This window comes from Mirounga angustirostris, unplaced genomic scaffold (assembly GCF_029215605.1).
Source record: "Mirounga angustirostris isolate CCGP_5_RB_7025 unplaced genomic scaffold, mMirAng1.0.hap1 SCAF_17, whole genome shotgun sequence".
Taxonomy (NCBI): domain Eukaryota; kingdom Metazoa; phylum Chordata; class Mammalia; order Carnivora; family Phocidae; genus Mirounga; species Mirounga angustirostris.
In genome coordinates, this window is record NW_026991725.1 from 28,024,453 (window position 1) to 28,046,376 (window position 21,924).

The 21,924-nt window shown below is 52.0% G+C and overlaps 1 protein-coding gene across 2 annotated transcripts; it reads right to left on the minus strand.

Moving 5' to 3' along the window:
* Positions 1 to 365: 365 nt before the first annotated feature.
* MEOX1 (mesenchyme homeobox 1) lies at positions 366 to 20,677 on the minus strand. 2 transcript variants are annotated; one of them, XM_045888827.3, is made up of 3 exons: positions 19,730 to 20,670; positions 3,512 to 3,684; positions 366 to 2,017 (listed from the first exon to the last, which is right to left on the minus strand). In XM_045888827.3, exons 1-3 carry the CDS (start codon positions 20,196 to 20,198, stop codon positions 1,895 to 1,897), a joined length of 765 nt encoding a protein of 254 aa, XP_045744783.1. In that variant the 5' UTR covers positions 20,199 to 20,670; the 3' UTR covers positions 366 to 1,894. The 2 variants fall into 2 exon arrangements, with proteins under 2 accessions (XP_045744783.1, XP_045744784.1); XM_045888828.3 differs by lacking the exon at positions 3,512 to 3,684 and having other exon boundaries at positions 19,730 to 20,677.
* Between the last annotated feature and the right edge of the window lie 1,247 nt (positions 20,678 to 21,924).

A 21,924-nucleotide genomic window follows, 5' to 3' on the forward strand; every position in this document is an offset into this window, starting at 1 on the left:
TCCAAGTTAGGGGTGGTTAGTTTATGGCCAAGATTCCTTTATTAACAAAAGAATTCATCTTTTGTTTACAGAACTTCAATGATTTGATAAGCCGTAGGTTAGGGAAACTGACAGCTAACATTTTATAAGGGGAAATGAGGACAATGCAGTTGCAAAGGGAGAGCAGCATAGTTTTTCCAATGATGACGTTTGCACCCCCACATTTTGAAGAACCTAAAAGGGGATACCTTGATCTAAGTGATTTTTTCCCTTTTTTTTCTTTGTTTTTAGACATTGTCCGGCTGATCATCACACGAGCATCAGAGGGTTGCCCACAGAGAGAACACGGTTCTTAGCTCTGCAAAGAAAAAGGCCTGAGAACTATGCTCTTTTATTGATTTTATTTCTCCAAGAGTTTTCTTACTAAGTGAATTAACCTTGCACCGTTAACTTGACGTAATCTTAAGAAAATATATGAAATATGCTTTAGAAAAAAATGACACGTGCTCTAACCAGCCATCTCATTTGGCAATCATTTTCCAGAGCGGTTGTCCTTTCGGGGTGGGGAGGTGGGGTTTTTTTTACATGTGAGTGATTAAATCTACACACAAGAGCTCCAAACTCTTGCTGACCTCCCTCTGCAACACCAGCTGGTGTTGGGAGACAGAGTAGTGAGGCCAGCAGGGGTCTCTCTCCAAGGCTTGGGTCACCCCAGGCTGTTTGGCCATCAGTCCTGGAGTGTCACCCCAGAAGATCTGGGCAGTTCCCGTACATAAACTTAGCAACTCCTCCCGTCATAACAGCAATCGTGGAACACATTGGAAGGGCTCAGATGCATCCCATGGAGAAAGAGGGATTGGTTTTTTGTCGCCATTTGCAGACCGGGTCCCTTGAAAGCACAGGATACTTCTACTGCAGGGTTCCACATTTCTAGGCTGTCACTCACTGGGCCTAGTATGATCTCTTCATCCTCGGGACATGGAAACACTTCCCAGCCCCCAACTCAATAATGTGAGTGTCTGGATAGGTGTTCAATCCCCAAACTGTGGATTTAAAAGGAATAGCTGCTCTCTGGCTCTGGGGCCAGCTCAGCAGTCCCAGCTTTATCCCCGAATCGACTCCAAAGAGGCAGGTGCTGTCCTGGGTCCGTTCTCAGCCACGCAGTCAAGCCAGTTCAAACGGGCCCGTATGGGGAACACCTACACCAGGCTGTTTCTCCGACCGTCTTCCTCCAGCCCGTGTTATAAAATTGCCCATTCAGCCAACAACTTTGGGAGACAAGGACTGGGTTTCTGATTGGCAGCAGCTGAGTTTCTGTCCTCAACGCTCCTCATACTGATTCTCCCTGGGGTTTCGGGACAACTGAAGGCTCCCCAAAGCCTCAGATACGGAACCCAGAAAGGAAGGGTAGTCTAGGGTGTGTGTATGTGTTCTAGTCATTTCCTTCCTTTGGAGCATTTGCTTTCACACGTCACTAGCTGGTCCCAAGGCTCCTCACGCAGCAGACCAGGTGGTGTCCGGGCCTGGAGGAGGGCTTGCTGGTGTCGGAGGGAGGGGGTGGCAGGAGGGGCGGGCAGCAGCTGAGAGACCCCGAGCAGCAGTGTGTCTGGGGCTGTTCCCAGATTCGCTTGGGTCCAGTCGGGCTTCTGTATGATTCCATGAGAACTGTGGGAAGTAACGGCCTTGGGGAAGGGGCTGCTAAGACAGAGCAAAACTGGAGAGAACTTTCTGGGAAACTTCAAGGCTCCCAGGGATGCTGAACAGCTTCGTGTTTAAGAGTCATTGCAAGATGTGGAGAGGTTGCCCTGGGTAGGGGGGCAGCGGGAGAAGGTGAAGGTGGGGTTGGGTGAGGACTGGGGTGAGGGTAGCTGGGTAGGGGGCTCAGTCCTCAGTCTTTCTTTCTCCGTGGAGAATCTCACTCTGAACTTGGAGAGGCAGCAGAGTCCCCATCCTCAGGGTCCTGCCCATTGGGGGAGATTGGCTGACCCCCTTTCACACGCTTCCACTTCATCCTTCGGTTCTGGAACCACACTTTGACCTGACGGAGGAAGCAAAGGAACCTGGTCATCAAGGGAGGTGCAACTACCTCCCCATATAGATGCTCAAGACAGCAGGTTGCAGTTCCAGGGACCCCAGCTGGAACCTCCGCTTGTCCTGCCCAGCTCCTCCAAAGGCACCAGGAATCGAGACAAAAGGGAGGACACATCAATCTGCCCAGAGACCTCTCTTGTGCCTCCCTGTCTTTGTGTCAGAAAGCCTGCCGGTCTGGGGACAGGGTCTAAAAGTCACTTGGCATTTGGCCCCACCCACTTTCACATGCCCCGCCCCTCCCGTGTCAACACCTCCTCCTTCTGGCTTCTGTTACCCAAGGGTCTGGGAGCAGAGGATCACCAGTCTCATCCTTAGGCACGTTCATAAAACACTTGTCAGTTTAGATAGCTCTGGTCTGCGTATTTTCTCATCTCAGCTGCAGCATTACCCGCAGGGTGGGGTCATGACCCTGGAGACCCAGAGAGGTCAGGAGACGAGGCCCAGAGGTCACAGGGCTAGGAAGTGGTAGAGGCAGGATCTGCATCTTAGTTTTCTAAACCGAGCCCTCTGGCAGAGCCCCTCATCAACTGCAAGCTGCTTTCAAATACTATTATTATTATAATACTTTACTCCACGTTAGAACGTGGGTGTGGGTGGAATGCTCGGAGGGAAAACCCCAAACAAAAGGGCTAGGAAGTTTTTTTTAGAGGTGTCCAGGAACCACCTGGGGAGCTTACTAGAAAGGCAGACTCCCAGTCCCACTTATTGTTACTGCAAAGTCACTCTCCAGAGTTATGGAAACTGCATTTTTTTTTTTTTGAGTTTTAAATTTTAGTTTTGAAGTAATCTCTACACCCAACATGGGGCTTGAACTCATGACCCCAAGATCAAGAGTCGTCTGCTCCACTGACTGAGCCAGCCAGGCGCCCCTTCGAATCTGCATTTTATTTTTTTATTTTATTTTTATTTTTTAAGATTTTATTTATTTATTCATGAGAGACAGAGAGAGAGAGAGAGAGAGAGAGGCAGAGGGAGAAGCAGGCTCCCAAGGAGCAGAGAGCCTGATGCGGGACTCGATCCCAGGACCCTGGGATCATGACCTGAGCCGAAGGCAGACGCTTAACCATCTGAGCCACCCAGGCGCCCTCGAATCTGCATTTTAAACAAGGGCTGAGGTGATTCCAGTGCACACTCAAGTTTGGGAATAACCAGATCAGAGGTTCCAACCCTGGCTGCACGTGAAAACCACCTAGGGGACCTTTGAAAAGATGCTGATGTCTGGACTCTATCCCAGACCAATGAAAACAGTCTCTAAAGCCAGACATCGGTGTTTTTAAACTCTCTGCCGGTGATTCAGGTAGAGCCACAGTTGAGAACCACTGGACTGGGCAGAGGGAGAAGAGAAAGGAGAAGGTTCAGGGAGGAGTGGTGGGAAGGTTGGGGGATGAGAGAGCAGAGGAAAGGAGGGATGGCCAGAGGAGGAGGGCCCTCTGGACCGCACCTGCCGCTCGGAGAGGTCCAGGTTCACGGCAATCTCGTATCTCCGAAGCCGGGTCAGGTAGTTATGGTGCGCAAACTCGGCCTCGAGCTCCCGCAGCTGCTCCTTGGTGAAGGCTGTCCTCTCCTTGCGAGCCTTGCTGCCGCCCTCGGGCTTCCCTCGGCTCTCCTGGTTGTCTGGGGAGAAAGCATCCCAAACGGGAACATGTGAGCCGCAGAGACTCCCTTTCTTTTGTCCTTAAGAGTCAGGGCAGCCTTTCCTTGTCTCTCTTGTTTTTATTTTTTATTTTATTTTATATTAAAGATTCTATTTATTTATCTGAGAGAGAGAGAGAGAGCTCGTGCATGAGCATGAGCAGAGGGGAGGGGCAGAGGGAGAAGCAGACTCCCCACCAAGCAGGGAGCCCAATGCGGAACTCGATCCCAGGACGCTGGGATCATGACATGAGCCGAAGGCAGATGCTCAACCAACTGAACCACCCAGGCACCCCTGTTTCTCTTGTTTTTTTAGAGGATATTGAGAAAGAACCCACATTGTCCCTTTATCATTCCTTCTAGTGCTTTAACCCCCTGAGAACTGGGAAGTCTTCTGGCTCCCAACCTCAGGTGCATCCACCACACCCCTACCCCAAACTTTTTTTTTTTTAAGATTTTATTTATTTATTTGAGAGAGAGAGAGAGAGCATGAGAGGGGTGAGGGGAAGAGGGAGAAGCAGACTCCCTGCTGAGCAGGGAGCCTGATGCGGGGCTCAATCCCGGAACTCGATCCCGGAACTCCTGGATCGTGACTCCAGCCCAAGGCAGGCGCTTAAGGGCTGAGCCACCCAGGCGCCCCTACCCCAAACTTTTTTTATCCTCAAAGCATGAGAAGCTGCTCTTGGCTGTTTAATGATTTCTACTATCCAAACTCCACCCCCCCACCCCCCGTTTGACATTAGTAATGGCTATAAGTTTGTGGGGCAAAGGTTCTAAAACTGAGGCTCTCTGTCCTCAGAGACATCACCATCACCTGAGAACTGTCAGAAGTGCATATCCTGGGGCCTCATCCCAAACCTACTGAATCAGACACTCTGGGGGTGGGGCCCAGCAATAAGTCTTCAAGGTGATTGTGACACACGGTCAAGTTTACAAACCCCCGCTCTAAGACCTCACTTCTCAGAGGGTACCACGGCCACAGCAGCAGGGCCCGGAAGTTGGTCAGACTTGCAGGATCTCGGGCCCTACCCATGACCTGCTGAATCAGAATCACATTTTAGCCAGATCCCCAGGGGAGTTGTGTGCACATGTAAACTGAGAAGTGCTGCCTTAAGCTTCTTTCCCACTTTGATACCGGGAGGGGCCAAGTCTGGAAAGTTCTGGGCTCTGCGTTAGAGACAGCAGGAGCTCCATCATAACGGCTAACAGGGGTGCGGGGAGCAAACACCTTACACGTATCAGCCACTTAATCCTCCCAGTAACTCAGCCAGGTGAGTTCTTGTATTAGCCCCACACTGTATAGACCAGAAAACTAAACCCAGAGACGTTTAAGCAAGTTGTTCAAGTTCATCTAGTTGGTCCAGCCAGTGACTGGCTGAGGCAGAAATCAAACCCAGGCAGTTTGACTCACATGCTGTTCAAGTAAAATCCACATAGGAAGGGGTTACAAACTGTAGAGTGCTGTACAAAGGACAGGGACTATATGTTATCCCCCCGAGCAAGCTGAGGGGCGGCTCTACCTTCACTTCAGTGGTGGAGCTGGGTGGGGAGGCGGCCCGAAGGAGACCAAGACACCCACACAATTAACAATGCGAGCCACGTGTTCGGTGAATAGCTACAGGAACCATTTTTCTTGCAGGGCTCTAAAATTTGGAAGTCTTTCATTTCACTGTCCTTTTACAGACCTGGAGGCCCCGTGACTCAGAGTTAGGTGCTTTATTGAAAGCGGTGTGCCCACCCTGTGCCCCCTTAGGGACCTCATCTGTGCCAGGGTGTGTGTTGGGGGGGAGTCCTTGTTTTGGGGGAGTCCCTGTTGTCGGGGGCTGGCCCGGGGTGGGGGCTTTTTGATGGGTTGGTAGAGGGCAGGGAAGACCCCCCCACAAAGCAGCCAGCCACACTGCAGAGCGGGTGGGGAGGTGGAGACCCCTCGTCAGCCCCGGTCCAGTCGGGAACCTCAGCCCCCTGGTTCCCTTCTCCACAGTTCCTTCTCCTGCTTTCCATTCAGTCCCTTGTGTTTCAGTTTCCAGGCCCTCCATCCCAGCCACCCAGCAGCCCGGCGCGGAGCCGGGGTGGCGGCTTGGTGGAGGGCGCATAGTAAAGCGATCGGGGTGTCCCTGTGGGAACCGAGAAGGCAGAGGGGCGCTGTCCCCTCCGGGGGCTCCCCAGTGCCCGGCTGCTGGGGTTGGGGTTGGCCGCCCGCAGGGCGCGCCTGGGGGCAGGAAGGGGGCGCGTCCCACGGGCTTGGGGGAAGGCTGGCCTAGACCCCTCCAGCGGGAGCGGGAGCGTGGGCTGGAGGGAAGGACGCACAGCCCCAGGCCGGGGATCCCCACGCACAGCCGCCGGCCGGGGAAGGAAGGTCAGCCTTCCCAGAGCACATCTCGGCTGGCAGAGACCCGGCTCATTTCCCACCCACTCCTGTCCCAGGGCTCAGGGTGGTTCCCAGCCCTTCCCTTTCACGACTGAGGGGGTGTAAAACCAAGATGACTCGTGTCAGGGTTTGAGGCCTCCATCTCCTCGCTGGGGGCCTTTGAGGAAGTCACTTAACCTCTCTGGGCTTCAGTCACCTCATCAAGAAATTGGGGACAATAAAGCACCTACCTCCCAGGGTTACTGGGAAGCCTGGACCAGCTCTTGTGTGGGGAATATGCTTTTAAAACTTTAAAGTGCTTAAACAAAAACATATTCTTCCAATTCTTCCACTCTGAGAGATGCCATCTGAGGGGCTGGGAGAGTACCAGCTGTGGTTTCTTGAAGGCTTCTATGTTCTCAGATCCATTTTATCCTTTCCACCAAACACCCCTAGGGGAAGGTACTATTATTGTCCCCTTTAGCATCGTCCTGTGGAGTTGTGTGATGATTTAATAGCGCTCTCTTTCTCCCCCCAGGGATGAAACTGCTTTTTCTCACTTGTTACTGTACCTGGTACAGTACTTGCTAAACATTTGCTAGATCCTACTCAGTATACAGAGGAGGAACCAGCCTCAGAAAGGCCCAGGAACTTGCCTGGTGTGTCCAGCAGTTTGGGGGGGGGGCGGGGTGCAGAACTGAGATTGGGACCCAGATTCATCTGACTAGAGGTGCAGTGGTCAATGCTGGCCTCAGTTTCTCATCTGCATCTGCAGGCTCAGGGCTGGACCTGGAGTCTCCACACCCAGTGCTCCTGGAGGCCCTGTCCTGGGTTGGTGCCCTCACCCACACTCCCCTTCTCCCAGGCCTGCTTAGGTGCACACGGGTGCAACGGAAAACAGCCCACTCTCTCCAGTCCTGCACGTTAGCCTCCCAAGAGAGATGAGGGGAGGTAGGGAGAGGACCCCTTTGAGCTGATCTTGGACTGGTTACTGGGCCCCTCCCTGCCCACCTCCCCACTCCTCTTACTGTCCCGAGGTGGGCGCTGGGCCTCAGGGTGGGAAAGAAGAGGAAATGGGACAGAGGAGCTGGGGCTGGGAAGTCAGTGAACCTGGGGCAACAGCCGCGAAGGGGGGCGGGTGGGAGAGGGGCACCCAGAGAACAGCTGCTCCTCATCAGCCTCTCAGGGAAGAGGCCTCTCATCACCGTTAGAAATGACAAGAGGGCCTGAAGTATGGGAGGCTAGCTATGACAATCGAAGTGGAAGTTCTGGTTCTCTTTGTTCTGCAACATTGTCATCAACATAGAAAAAGAAGGATGGAGATAAACCAGGAGCCATTTCAGGCTGGGAGCGGGGTGGGGGTTAGTCTGCCCACTCACATGCACACTACCCTCAGGATAGTTTGATCCCAGGAGAGTACACCTTCGTTGAGGTGCCTGCCTCCTACTCTGGGCCTCAGTTTCCTCATGGGGAGGGGCACGGGATTGGACTGGTGTCAGAGTCCTTTCCCAGTATGCAGCCCTGACATCCTCTTCTCCTCTCCCTACTCTCTCTTCTGTTAAGAACCCCTGGCCTTGAATTTGAGGTCCCTCCGGTTGCCAATATTCTTGTCTGGGCTCCTAGTTCCTCCCTTCCGTCAGATCTGGAGTCTTGCTGGGTGCTCTGTCCCCAGGCCCTCCCCGGCCTTCCCAAGGTCCTCGGCTCACAGGTCAGGGCTCTGCCAGGGAGTTTCTGTCTCCTGCTGATGTGCAAAGCTCCCCGCCCCGAGCTGAATGGAGGAGATGTGTCTGAGGAGCCCTTGGAGAATCCGGGCCCGAGCAGGCTCCAAGAAAGAGCTCTCTGACCTTGGGCAAGTGTCTCAAGTTCTCTGAACTTCAGTTTCTTCCTTTGCAAAACAAGAACAGCTCCATGCACCATGCTCGGAAGGCTGCCGAGAAGGTAAAATGCTGCGGGTCACGCGTGTTAACCCCGAGCACCGCGGCGCTACTTCTCTGCGTCTCTGCTTGGGTCTGTGTCTGGTCACTGTTATGTCAGCCTTCCAGCGGAGGCGTGGTTCCAGTCCCTAGCACGGACCAGAGTCCCATCTCAGGCATCCTGGCCCTGCTTCTCTCTCAGGGGCAGGGGTGCAGAGGGAGGAGGCTGGTGCTCAGCAGGCTGCCTTCCGGGGCTCAGGAGGAGCAGCTCCGTCCTGCCCCAGCCCCTGCGCGGGACCCTCCGAGCCAGAGCCGGCCAGCCGGGCCATGATGGGGCCGTCGTGCCCAGAGCAACGCAAATAGGATGTATGTGTGATTGCGGTCCGCACCGTGAGCTTTTACACCATCCAAGGTAAATTATTTCACAAAAAGCTGTCAGTTTTGGCAGGCCTTCCTAAAGTTAGCAGACAGCTTTATCGGACTGCAAGGAAGTTCAGACAGACTCTGGGGAGCACGCCTTTTTGGAGGCCTGTATCCCTACTCCCCAGTGGTCACAGCGTTTTACATAAATTCCTATCCAAGACCAGATAGAAAGTCACATGCGGTACATTCAAATAACACTTCTGCAGTTGACAATGGATCTCTTTTCCCCAGAGGTAAACGTCTTTGGGGCTTGCACATGTACTACGGAATCATAGAACAGTAGTGCCGGAAGAGGCTTAGAGCTGATCTCTGGGCACCTTTCCATTTTACAGGGGAGCCTAGAGTAGGCGAGAGAGGGCCTCCAGGCAGGGCTGGACCGCAAACCCAGATTTCCATGACCGGAAGCTATTTTCACACATTAGGCTGTTTCCTGTTGCGTCCCCTTATGTATACTGTAGGGTAGATAAGGTACACATCAGCCCATGGAACCGAGGAGGAAATGAAGACCCAGGGACTAAAAGGCTTGCTGGAATTCCCCGGGACCACTCCGGGGCTGCCCTGGGAGGGGCGTGGCCAGCATGGAGGCTGTGCTCGCCCCAGGGACGTGTCCGTGTGCAGGTCAGGGGCGGGGGGGGGGGGGGGGGATCCCTGGGGCACAATGTCAGCAGGGGAGACCTTGGCAAACCCTCTGAAAACGGTGTCTGGGGCTTCCAGGGCTGTCACAGTGCTGGCCTTTGACATCCTTGTTAGTTCTGATACTTTCAACTTCAGGAGGAGTCAAAGCCCATCAAAATAGATAGGACCCAGATGGAACCAGCCCGAGACCAGTTGGGTATTTGCATCCAGGACCTCCCTGGCTTCCTTTCTCATTGGGTCCCAGTGAGGCCCACCCACCTCAATGTCTGGGCCCTTTGTGTCTCCGGTAGGTGACCGAAGAAACATGGGGAGGGCTCCCAGCCTCTTTGAGGAGCCCAGCAGCGGGGCTGGGGAATTCGAAGTATGTTTTCTAGGAGAGAAGCAGATTCTTCTGAAATGGAAACGCCTGGTGCTACAGCAGTCTTTGCCGAGGGACCCCTGTGGGGTGGGGGCAGTGAGGTTATGAGGTACAAGGGAGAGTGGAATGGATGGGCGATGAGATGGGGTGTGGGGGACCGTGGAAGAGGGGAGCAGAGAGGTGAAGGCGAAGGGAGGCAGTGGAAATGAGGGTGGGGAGCTGCAGCAAGCCTCTGAGATGGGTTGGGGGGAGGCATGGGCAGCTGTGGACTTTGTTTGTGTTTATATGTTCCAGATGTCGCCCTCAGCTGTCACCAAAGGAAGTGTGGGCTTTAGGACCAGGTCCCACTGCTCACACTGTTCCTCCACCACTGTGTTCAAGGAAAACAGGGAAAACATGAACTAGAAAAGGCTGGGGTGGGGGGCGGGGGAGGAATCCTGGCCAGAGGCCAGGGAAGCCCAGCTCAGTGAGCAGAAAGGGCACTGGGAGGAAGGGGTTGCCTCCCGGGGCCTGAAGGGACCTCGAGTCCTGCCATCAGAAAGAGCTGCTCTGCCTCTGGGCTCATCCCCACCTCCCTGGGCCCAGACGCCCTGACTTGCTCAAGCCAGAGAAAAAGGCGAGTAGGGCAGGACTCCTGAGCCCCTAGCCTGGCCGGCGGTAGGCAGGGCCGAGGCTACCTCTCCACTGACCTTCTTAGAGCCCAACGGCTCTTTGGGCCCTTATGTCTTAGGTGCTGGTCAGAATTTTGTTGCTTTGGTGGATACTGATTTTCTGCAGAACTTCCAGACTGTATCTGGGTGGGGCCTGAGCGGGCTCGGTCACGGGTTTTGTGCTGATGCCTCTGAGTTCAGACAGTGGCTAAGGGTCTTGATGGGGGCCCCAACCTCTGCCTGACAGGGGGCAGGAGCTCTGACCAGGAGGCAGGAGGCAAGAGGAACGTGGAGTTCCTGTCTCTCCTTCCACACTGGCCACTCTGGCTCCTAAGGCTTCTTCCTCGCTGGGGGTTCTGGGGTTGAGTTGGAACGAGAGGGGCTGCTGCCGCTGTGGCCCCTCAGACCACACCCTGCCCAGCACTGCAGTGACCCTGGACCAGTGAGCCCGCAGACACAGGCCGGCCCAGCTGGTAGCAGGCTTCCGAGGCCCCCTCGTCCTCGGGTCACTGCTTTGCCAGGCTTTGAGCACAGGCCACCTGGGATGCAGCCAGGATCAGGGAAGATTTTGAAAAGAGGAGGGCTCCTTTGTGGGTTTGGGAACAATGGATTGAGGGGCTACCAAGTGCTGGCTGTGTCTTTACATCTGTGATCCCATCTTGTCCCATAGCAACCCTATGGGGTAGATACCGCGATCATTTTTCAGAGAGTGGTACTCTGAGGTGTGGGACTCAACCGAGCTCACGCAGAACGGAAGCTGTGGATGGGGACTCAGTCTGGGTCTGCCCTGTCAGTGCACTTGACATTAGCCCCCGAACCCCGCCCCCCTGCCCCGCCCCCTTTTACGAGGCTGCAGCCCAGCAAGGAGGGTGGGCATGGATAGGAGATCACCCAGCATGGTACTCACTGTCCCTCTGCTGACCCAAGTGACACGGACATTGTCCGTGTATTTCATTATCACCTCCTTTCCTTCTTCCTCTGCCAAACAGCCCACTTCTTTAGATACATTCCTAAAAGTGTCTCTCCCTGGGGCGCCTGGGTGGCTCAGTCCATTAAGCGGCTGCTTTCGGCTCAGGTCATGATCCTGGGGTCCACATCCGGCTCCCTGCTCAGCGGAGAGCCTGTTTCTCCCTCTCCATCGGCCTGTCACTCTGCCTACTTGTGCTCTCTCTCTGTCTCTCTCTGTCAAATAAATAAATAAAATCTTTAAAATAAATAAATAAATAAAAAATAAAAGTGTCTCTCCCTATAGATATAAGATAAGCATGCAGGGATCTATTTGTAGCCAGAAACGATGCTTTGAGTGGGAAAGCTGGAGTGGCCAAAGGAACCTGGAGCCAGGAAAACTCTGAGGTCGCGCACCCCTGTGAGATGTTGCTTTTCACTAAAGGTTTTTGACTGGAGCATTGGTGCCACTGCTAAAACCTTGTCCTTGTCCCTGTGCCTCTCGTTTATGGGCTGAATTGCCTCCCCTGTGAATATGTTGAAGTCCTAACCCCCAGGACCTCAGAATGTGACTGTATCTGGAGATAGTATCGCCCAAGGGATGATTAGGTTAAAATGAAGCGCTGGTTAGGGTGGGCCCTGATCCGATCTGACTGGTGTCTTTATAAGGAGAGGAGATTAGGACACGTAGGGAGACACCGGGGATGCCCACACACAGAGGAAAGACCGAGTGAGGACATGGCAAGAAGATGACCGTTTGCCAGCCAAGGAGAGAAGCCTACAGAGAAACTAAAATTGGCTGACATCTTGAGCTTTGACTTCTAGTTTCCAGAATTGTGAGAAAATAAGTGTCTGTTGTTTAAGCCGCCCAGTCTATGGTATTTTGTTTTGGCAACCCGGGTGGACTAAGACACATCCCCTGCCCACCCCCAGATCCTCATAGCCGGTGCTCACCACTAAGGAGAGGGAGCAAGGCCAGGAGGGGTGCTTGGCAAGGCTGATGCTAGACCACAGGAGACCTCTCTGCAAATTAGAAAAAGGTGTCCTTTCCTCTAGACCAGAAACATAGCCACGTGTCCCTAGGACAGCTGCGCCCGCCAGCTGCCCAGCCACAGCCGCCCCCCTTAACTGTCCTGCCATGGGGTCCACCTCATTGCTCAGCCACAGCAGCCATGGTGGCCCTAGTACTTAGGCGCTGACCTGAGTACCCCATGGGGAATCATGCAGAGTCAGCCCAGCCTCCATATGTGGCTGTTTATGTGTCTTTCTGACCCCAGCACTAGCCCTGACCCGGGCTGGTTTTATGATCGAAGTCGGGCTCTCTGCACACTGTTTCATGAGTGAGACTATAAAAGTCCTGATGCATTTTACAGAAGGATATCACACATGCTGGAAACCCTCAGGCCAGCCAGTGGAGGCCCTCTCAGAAAGAAGGGGAGAAAATGAATGAATGAACACCAGGCTGTAATGGAGACTACTGATCACACAGTGAATGAGCTCCTCCTGGGGTAAATGCTCCAGCAGGCGCGAGGGAGATTACATAGGTGAATCAGATACCATCCTGGCCCTCCAGACACTTCAGTTTTAGGGAGAAAGGCAGTCATATGCTATAACTCTGGATGAAAGGTAAACTCATACCCAATGATGAAAGACTGAAAGCTTTTCCTCTAAGATCAGGAACAAGCAAGGATGCTCATTGTTGCTACTTCTAGTCAACATAATACTGTAGGTCCTAGCCAGAGCAGTCAGGTGAAAAAATAAAAAATAAAATAAAGTAAATAAAAGGCATCTAAATTGGAAAGGAAGGAGTAAAATGATCTCTGTTTGCAAATGACATGGTCCTGTATATGGAAACCCCCGAAGATTCCACAAAAATACCTCTCGGAGCTAATGAATGAATTCAGCAAAGTTGCAGTATGGAACATCAACACACAAAGATCAGTGGCGTTTCTATCCATGAACAATGAACAATCTGAAAGGGAAATTACGGAAATAATTTACATTGACAATGGCATCAAAAAGAGAAAAAAAAGCCCACTTAGGAATAAACTTAACGAAGGAGGTAAAAGATGTATACGCTAAAAACTCCAAAACATTTTGAAAGAAATGAAAGACGACACAACACAAGGGGAAGACATCCTATGTTTCTAGATTAGAAGACTTAATATTGTTAAAATGTCCTTATGACTCAAAGTGATCTACAGATTCAGTGCAATTCCTATCAAAATCCCAATGGCATTTTTTGCAAAAATAGAAAAAATCTCAGAGGACCCTGTGCAGCCAAAACAATCCCGAGAAAGAGAAACAAAGGTGGAGGCCTCACACTTTCTGATTTTAAAACATATTACAAAGCTGCAATAATCACAACAGTATGGCATTGGCATAAAGTCAGACATAGAGAACGATGGAACAGAATACTTATGAAGTAAACCCTCACATATATGGTCAAAGGATCTTCAACAAAGGTGCTAAGGCTACACAGGGGGGAAAGGACAACCTTCAATAAATGATGTGGGGAAAACTGGATATCTACATGCAAATGAATAAAGCTGGACCTTCACCTTACAGCATATAAAAAAATTAACTCAAAATAGTTTAAAGGGAACCAGGGTGGCTCAGTCGGTTAAGCATCAGACTTGATTTTGGCTCAGATCATTATCTCAGGGTCGTGAGATCGAGCCCTGTATTGGGCTCCACGCTGGGCATGGAGTCTGCTTAAGATTCTCTCTCTCCCTCTCCCTCTGCCCCTCCCCCCACCACACACATTCTCTCTCTCTCTAAAAAAATAAATAAACAAAATAGTTTAAAGACTTAAGGGCGCCTGGGTGGCTCAGTTGGTTAAGCGACTGCCTTCGGCTCAGGTCATGATCCTGGAGTCCCGGGATCGAGTCCCGCGTCGGGCTCCCTGCTCAGCAGGGAGTCTGCTTCTCCCTCTGACCCTCCTCCCTCTCATGCTCTCTGTCTCACATTCTCTTTCTCTCAAATAAATAAATAAAATCTTAAAAAAAAAAGACTTAAACATAAGATCTAAAACTATAAAACTCCTAGAGGAAAACATGGGGGACAATCTTCATGACATTAGGTTTGGCAATGATTTCATGAATATAACACCAGAAGCACAGGCAACAAAAGCAAAAACAGAGAAATGGGACTACATCAAACTTAAAGACATCTATGCAGCAAAGGGACCAACAGCAGAATGCAACGGCAACCTACAGAGTGGGAGAAAATATTTGCAACCCATATGCTGATAAGGGATTAATATCCAGAATATATAAAGAACTCCTACAAGTCAACAACAAAAGTCAAACAATTCAACTGAAACATGGGCAAAGGACTTGAATAGACATTTCTCCAAAGAATAGCTACAACTGGCCAGCAAGTGTACGCAAAGATGTTCAACATCTCCAAGCCTTAGGGAAATGCAAATCAAAACCATGATGAGATATCATCTCATATGAAAAGAGTAGGGGAGTTTCTCAAACAATTACAAATAGAATTACTGTAGGATCCAGAAATTCCACTTCTGGGTATATATCCAAAAGAATTCAAAAGCAGAGTTGTGAAGAGATATTTGCACACCCATGTTCATTGCAGAATTATTCATAATAGCCCACTTGGAAGCAACCCAAGTGTCTGTCCATCAACAGATGAATGGGTAAATAAAATGTGGTCTATGCCAACCATGGAATAATATTCATCCTTAAAAAAGGAAAATCTGTTCTCTGCTACAGCACAGATGAACCTGGAGGATATTATGCTAAGTAAAATAAATCAATCACAGGAAGACAAATATTGCATGATCCCACTTATCTGAAATATCTAAAGTAGTCTAACTTTTTTTAGATCAGTCTTTAATAATACTTGCTATTAAAAGACAAAGTGAGATGGGTTTATCTTTGGCCTAAAGTTACTCCGTGTTCTGTTTAGATTTACTCCTCATCCAATATAATGGTATAGTCCCACATTAGCACTGCTCTGGCCACCACCCCTGCGAAGCCTGAGGCGGACTGGCAACCTAAAGTAGTCTAATTCTAAGAAACAGAACGTAGATCGCTATTCGTCAGGCCTGGGGGAGCGGGAAAAGGTGAGTTGTCTTCCAATGGATATAGGGTTTCAGTTTTTAAGATGAAAAGGTTCTAGAGATCTGTTGCAGGACAATGCGCATATAGTTAACACTATTGTACTATACGCTTAAAAATGATCACGATTTGGGACACCTGGCTGCCTCAGCCAGAGGAGCACATGACTCTTGACCTCGGGGTCATGAGTTCAAGCCCCATGTGGGGTGTAGAGATTACTTAAATAAATAAAACTTTAAAAAAATTTTTTTAAATGATCATGATGGTAAATTTTGTGTTATGTATTTTATCATAATTTTTATTTACTCGTTTACTTTTTTCAAAGATTTTATTTCTCAATAATGTCTAAACCCAACTTTGGGCTCAAACTCAAGACCCTGAGATCAAGAGTCACACACGACACTGACTGAGCCAGTGAGGTGCCCCTGATCATCATTTTTAAAGAGGAGATTTCAAATACAAGATGTCCCATGGTAAGAGATCTCAGAAGAGGGTGCCTGGGTGGCTCGGTTGGTTGAGCGACTGCCTTCGGCTCAGGTCATGATCCGGGAGTCCCTGGATCGAGTCCTGCATTGGGCTCCCTGCTCGGCAGGGAGTCTGCTTCTCCCTCTGACCCTCTCCCCTCTCATGTGCTCTCTCTCAAATAAATAAATAAAATCTTAAAAAAAAAAAAAGAAATCTCAGAAGAACTCCTTTATGAAGTTACGAGCTATCTATTTAGAAAATCAGCACAGGTTCTAGTGGATACTAAAACTTGCAACTTTTTCAACGGCTTTCACCGAAGTGATGCTACGGACAAGAGGAGCCATACATTTAAAAAAAGAGAGGAAAGATTCTTGGAGAGGGTGGCTTTTGAGCTGGATGTTAAAATAAGGACTTCCATAGGCAGAGGAGTGGGGGAAGGAAAGGAAGGGAAAGTGCCTCGGCGAATGGGGTTGGGGGGAGAAAAAAGCGGGGTGTGTTTGTGGGGCAAGTGAACTGGTGTGGCTTGCGGCAGGGAAGGTAGAGGTGGGAAGGCTGGGTGGGGGGCAGGGGGGCGCTATGGGCAGAGAGCAGGTGGGAGAAAGGGGCCGATCTGGGGAGGGTTTATAAACCTCAGGAGACGGACAGAGCAAGTCTGAGGAAGGCAGAGGGAGCACGTGAGAGCACCAGCGAGCAGGGCTGAGCCCAAGCACGGGGGGCTCTCCCTGGCGGGCGATCGGATTCACCTACAGCCAGGCGGATCACTCGCGACCTTCCCTTGAACCCCGCCAGGAAATCACCGCGAAATCCCTCATTCCCATAAATTAAAGACGACCACGGTAGCCAGACAGATGGACAGATCGGGGGCAAGCAACAGTGGCCTCGCAGCTGTCCCTGCCAGCAGGGCTCTTTGACACCCATGGGCCAGGGGCTGAGAGTGTTTGCGGTGAGATAACATCACACTGGTCTCCTAAATCAGTTCTGTGCTGTGAACCAACAGAAGGTCTCTGAGTGGGAGCCCCTGCTTTCCTCATCATTTACTTGAGCAAATCATCTCCACTTCCAGTGGGAATGACAGGGGAGGAGCTGGGGCTGGCGGAAGGAGAGGGGAGAATAGAGAACATTCCTCTTGAGACGAACTTTCAGTAACTTTCTGTTGCTGGAGCCTCCTCGGCCAGCCAGTAAGGGACCCTTTCGCCAAGCACACCTCACCGCCCAACCTCTCCAGCAGGTCTCTTGGTTCTAAGCTCCTAACTGACAACAACTGGATTTGAGGACCAACAATAATTGCAAGGAGTTCCCAGGTCTTATACCCCAGATTCAGGAATTTCTGAGTCAGCGTATTTGAAATATTCAACTCCATGGACCACCTCCCCCACCATGTTCTGAAGTCTGGTTCTGGAAATACAGGCCTAATAACACTCACAGCTGCCATTTATTGAACCCACGTGCTGATCTCACGGATCACTGCCTTTAACCTTCACAGTGACTGTAGGGAAGGTACTTTGGTTCCGATCCCATTTTACAGCTGGGAAAATGGAGGCTCCGAGAAATTAAGACATTTTCCAAAGTCCCACAGCCCAAGGTTGTGGTGCCGACACGCCAACCTGCCCGCCTGCCCATGAAGAACTATGGAAAACACATTTCTGATGGATGGCTGGTTAAGCTTCAGAGACAGCTTAGCACGGGCCGGGGTGAGGCATGTGAGGCACCCACGTTGGGCGCAAGATGCAAGTGGCGTCGAACCCCTCAGTCATCAAGAGGAATAATATTTTTAATGCAATGTTTTAAGAAATCACAGTTGATGCAAAAAGTCCAAGATGAACAAAACATCAAAAGTTTAAATAGAAACTCCACGCGGTGGCTCGGAATTGGTGGAGTGGGATGGGGGTTCTTTGTGGGTTTGTCTCTTGGATTCCAGATTCCTAGAGTTGGTTGGGGGCCTTGCTCCTCTGCTTTTCCCTTCCTTCAGGCTCTTACGAAGCTAATCTTTCCTGCCTCCTCCCCCTCCGGTTCAATTCCAAAGGAAGGCTCAGGCAACTAGCTGGGACAGAAAGATTCTCATGCTGAACAGAGAGCGGGTCTGGAACCCCAGAGAATGAATGAAACTCAGCCTGCTATGCCCTGCCTGACTGCTGCCATTGCCGCTGTTCCTGGGGGGACACAGAGGGGGAGCCCAGGGCTGCTCCTGGATAAGAACTACCCGCCCCTCCCCCGCCCCGAAGAGTTGCAGGACATTCAGTGGAGGGAGTCCACGTGCTCTTGGGATGGCCAGCTGCTTGGCACGTGGGCTCGCTCCCTAACGCAGTGCCACAGGCCACCGACCCAAAGGAAAGAAGGCACATGTGGGGCTTGCTGGACCGCAGAATGCTTGCGCCTAAGCCCAGCCCTTTGCCTGTGCCTTCCAGTGCCTCAGCTCCCAGGTCCCCGGAAAGTGGCTGGATGCGGCCGAGGGAGGTGTGGGCAGAGATGGAGGAGCTACGGGGGCAGGCGGCCCCGGCAGGGAGAGCTCTTCAGCCAGGCGCAGAGCCAAGTCGCTGAGAGCCCCTTGGCGAGGAGAAGCAGAAAGTGTCCCATCTCAGCACATCTCCAGCTGGGGCTAGGAAGAGTTGAGGACTTAACCAGCCAGGGACTTAAAGGGCCCTCCTATTAGGCTGTGGCCATCCATTGTGAGCACGGGGAGGGGCTTCTTTAAGCGTGGAGACCAAATATTTCAAAATGAGGATTATGCTTGAAATCTGCTGAAGGGTGTGGGATTTGGGGTCTGAGGTCCAGGGTTTGAGCTTGATCAAGTGTCCTGATTGGCCCTGGGGCCGAGGGGTTTCCTGGGACACTGGACTTTCAACGCTAAACCCAGAAAAGTCCTGGGCCAATCCAGATGAGGGGGGCGCTCTCTGTACCCCATTCTGTCAGGGTCCTCCTCAAACTCTCTGTCTCTCCTTTTCCACACGTACAGCACAGAGATACTGGTAAGACCCGCTGTGCTTACTTCACACACTGGTGGGACCCCAAAGAGCTAACGTGTGTTTCCTGCAGCACCTTGAACCCCTCTCTGGTCATAGCACATCCACTGCCAGACAGGCGTCTGCAGGCCTCTCCTCCCTCTCAGTCTGAGCCCTCTGGGGGTGAGACCTCCATATTCATCTCTGAACCCCCCCAGGCCTTGGCCAGTGCTCCGCAAAGAGAAGATGCTCGGGAAAGCTGTGCTACATGGAAAGTGCTCTGCAAAATCAAAGCACAGAGTGTTCTCGTTGGTTGGTTGACACTCTCGTTTTCTGCCCGCCCCTGGTTAGCCCTGGGAGAAAAGTCCTCTATGGGTTCAGGAGGACACGGGCGGCAAGGTGGGGACAGGGAACCAGACAGAAGGTGAATGGGCAGCACGAGAAGCCAGGAGGGCCCCATGGAGAGATGAGGAAACCAGTCCCCACCACAGGGAGGAGAAGGACAGGAGCTGGGATCTTAATAAGCAGGCCACTCCATCTTCTGGCCTCTGGGTCTCCTTGGCTGCCTGCCCCCCTGACTTTCCCAAGGCTGGTGATCCCTCAGGAGGACCCCTGGGTGGGGGGGAGGGAATGCCTTCCCTGGGGTCGCCCAGATCTTAGTACCCTGAGCTGCCCTCTTGGCTCAGACACGGGCAGAATGATAGACACCTTGGGGGCCAAATCTCTGCAATCCATCTCCTCCTCGCCCCTTGCCCCTCCACACCCCAGCCGTCTGCTTCTCTGCCTCTAGGATCCTAGAGACAGAGGGTCCTGGCTCTGCTTGATGCCCCGGGGTCCCAGCCTCCGTCCTAGCCCTCCAAGCTCCCATCTCAGCTGACTCCCCCGGTGAGCAAACCCTGTGGCTCCGGGACCATTTGGATCCTGCTGGGGCTCGGTGGGGAGAAGCATGACCCGGAGGCAGCCCCGATTCAGGAAAGCCCCTCTCCAGCCCTTGCCAGCCCGTACTGAGCCTCCATCCCATGTATCCTCCCAATCTCTGTGGATCTTATTTCATTCACTTGCGGGCATAACCTTCCTGGGGTCCAGGAGTGCTGGGGGCACAGATACAGCCCCCATGACCAGAGAATCCTAGAACTCTGAGTAGAAGACACTCCAAAGGCAAACCCCAAAGGTAGATTAGATAATATTGTTTGCAATTCATGGTCAGCTCGACTCAGAGAGGGCAAGTGACCTAGTAAAGGAACGCTCAGCTGCTCCTCAGTCACATACCTGGACTCTCCTTTTTCCGTCTGGTTGACTTCTTCTCTGTCTCATGAGCAGTGCTCCCGAGGACCTCATAATCCTCACCTGGGCCTCCCGTGGTGTCCACCAGGCCCGGGCTGCTGGCCCCCATCTCCCCAGAGCCCCGAGCTGGGCCCAGGTTGAGCCTGCGCTGGGCCTCGGAGACGGGGAAGTTCCAGTCGGGGGGCTGTGGGAAAGCGGGGTGCTGCTCAGTGAAGAGGCGCTCCTCCCGGGGAAGGCTGTGTGGGGTGGCTGCCAGGCAGGAGGCCGAGAAGTCGGGGTACGCTGCCGCCGCTGTCGCCGGGAAGTCTGGTTTCTGGTGGAAGGAGAACGGTGTTGGCGGGTAGTGGGGCAGCCCTGAACCCCCAGTGCCTTCAGCGTGGGGATTTCGAAGGCAGCCCCAGCCCGGGGCCGGGGGGTGAGGGCTCCTCATGCAGCTGCTGGCCACCGGATCCATCTGCCGTCTCCTGCTGCGCGCGCCTCAGTCTTTTCAAAGTTTGGATTCTGACACTTTGTTTATATTCAGATTTTTTTTAAATGCAAAAAAAAAAAAAAAAGGTAAATAAATAAATAAATAAGAGGGGGAAATGTTCAGCAGAAAATTCACCCCAGGAACCAAAACAAAAACCAAAACTAAAGTCTCCTTCAAGTACGCACACGTGTGGCCAGCTGCACGGATATACGTACACACACCTATGTCAGACTTCACTCCTGGCTTCCTGCCTGTCCCCCGCCCCCGACACACCAGCCTGCCTATTGGGGTCCCCTGGACGTGTATTTGTCGCCGATGACACTAGACATTTTCACTGTCGCCGCCCAGACGCGCCAGCGGACGAGAGCTTGTGTTGGACCCGGCGGCGAATGCCTGCAGAGGGCTGGCCCGGGGCTGTGAGACACACTTTTAAATCCTGCGGTGGGGAGAGAGTGACAAATTTCTGAAGTGAAACGTGAGAGAGGAGAGGGAGGGGTTAACCAGCACACACACGGTCCCCTCCAACCAAAACCCGAGCAGGCAACTATTAATCATCAGAAACCTTATATGCACATCTAATGGGATTTGCAGATGGAGACTTTTAAAGAAACATGGTCTGTATTTCTTTTTTTTTAATTTTAAGGAGAGAGAGCAGTGCACACACACCGCTTCTTTAATGTGCCTCCTGTACGCTATGAAGTTATTTTATTGCACTGTTAACAAAATTCCCCAAGTCTTGGATTTGGAAAAAGCCTTAAGTCAGATCCAGGATCCGTCAAGTGCCAAATTCCAGGGAGTGAAGCGGGGAATAAGTGCAAGAGACAAGTTTGCTGATTGCATTTGATTTAAAGGCCCTTCTACTGCTGCCTGCAAAGAGGAAGGTGGATTAAAAGAAATCTTTTTTTTTTTTTTTTTTTTGCAAGTCTCAGCGGCCCACTAGGGTCTGTAGCATAAAGAAAGACACACTCCAGAAAAAAATTATTTCTCTCCACCCAAAGCGACATTCTCACTTTCTCAGTAACTTAAAAAAACAATCAGATTCTTCCTTCCGTTCTTTAACCCCGACTTACATGCCAATTAGCCACACTCTTCTCTAGGGGGATTTCAAGTCGTTTTTCTCCCCGGCAAAGGGAAGCCTCTTAGATAAGGTTCTTGAAGTTTCTCCAGGCCCCCTCACCTCCACCCACCTGCTTCCCCTACCCCAGCCCCCGAGGCCGCGGCTTCTGTGAAATCTGGGGCGTGGAAATAGGGATCAGGGGGATTCTCGTGCCCAAAGGAGTTCTCTTTGGCAAACGATCACATGGTCTTCCAGGCCAGTGCCTGTCACAGAAGGGCCAACTGCCATTTCAATCGGTCCATCAGTCTACTCGATCCCCACGCCCTGCTGGTCTCTCATGAGGGTTAATATAATTTCTGGGAGGATGACATTCCAAGCACACGGGCCAGAGCTCCCCTCCCACTGAATCTTTCCACGGCCCAGAGCCACGGGATCAGGGCCGAAATGGGCACGGACATAACTGTGTGCTGGCTAGTTCCAAAGACGCCAGGAGGGCCCACGGGCCTCAGGCCTGCAGCCTGGAGGCCGCACACGCACTCTCCATGAAACTGGCATCGGGCTTCTGGAACGGGCAGGGTGTTGGAGGCCAGGAGAGGAGACGGCATCACTGCCTAGAACCAGACTCATCTCTCTGCTTTGCTTGGGACTTAGCTG

Bases quoted from the DNA above. Each gene is read 5' to 3' on its own strand.
- MEOX1 (XM_045888827.3), bottom strand. From the start codon at position 20,198: ATGGATCCGGTGGCCAGCAGCTGCATGAGGAGCCCTCACCCCCCGGCC. The intron at 3,685-19,729 runs GTATGTGACTGA...CTTTCTCCCCAG, and splicing joins ACGGAAAAAGGAGAGTCCAG to ACAACCAGGAGAGCCGAGGG. The intron at 2,018-3,511 runs GTGCGGTCCAGA...TTCCTCCGTCAG, and splicing joins TGGACCTCTCCGAGCGGCAG to GTCAAAGTGTGGTTCCAGAA.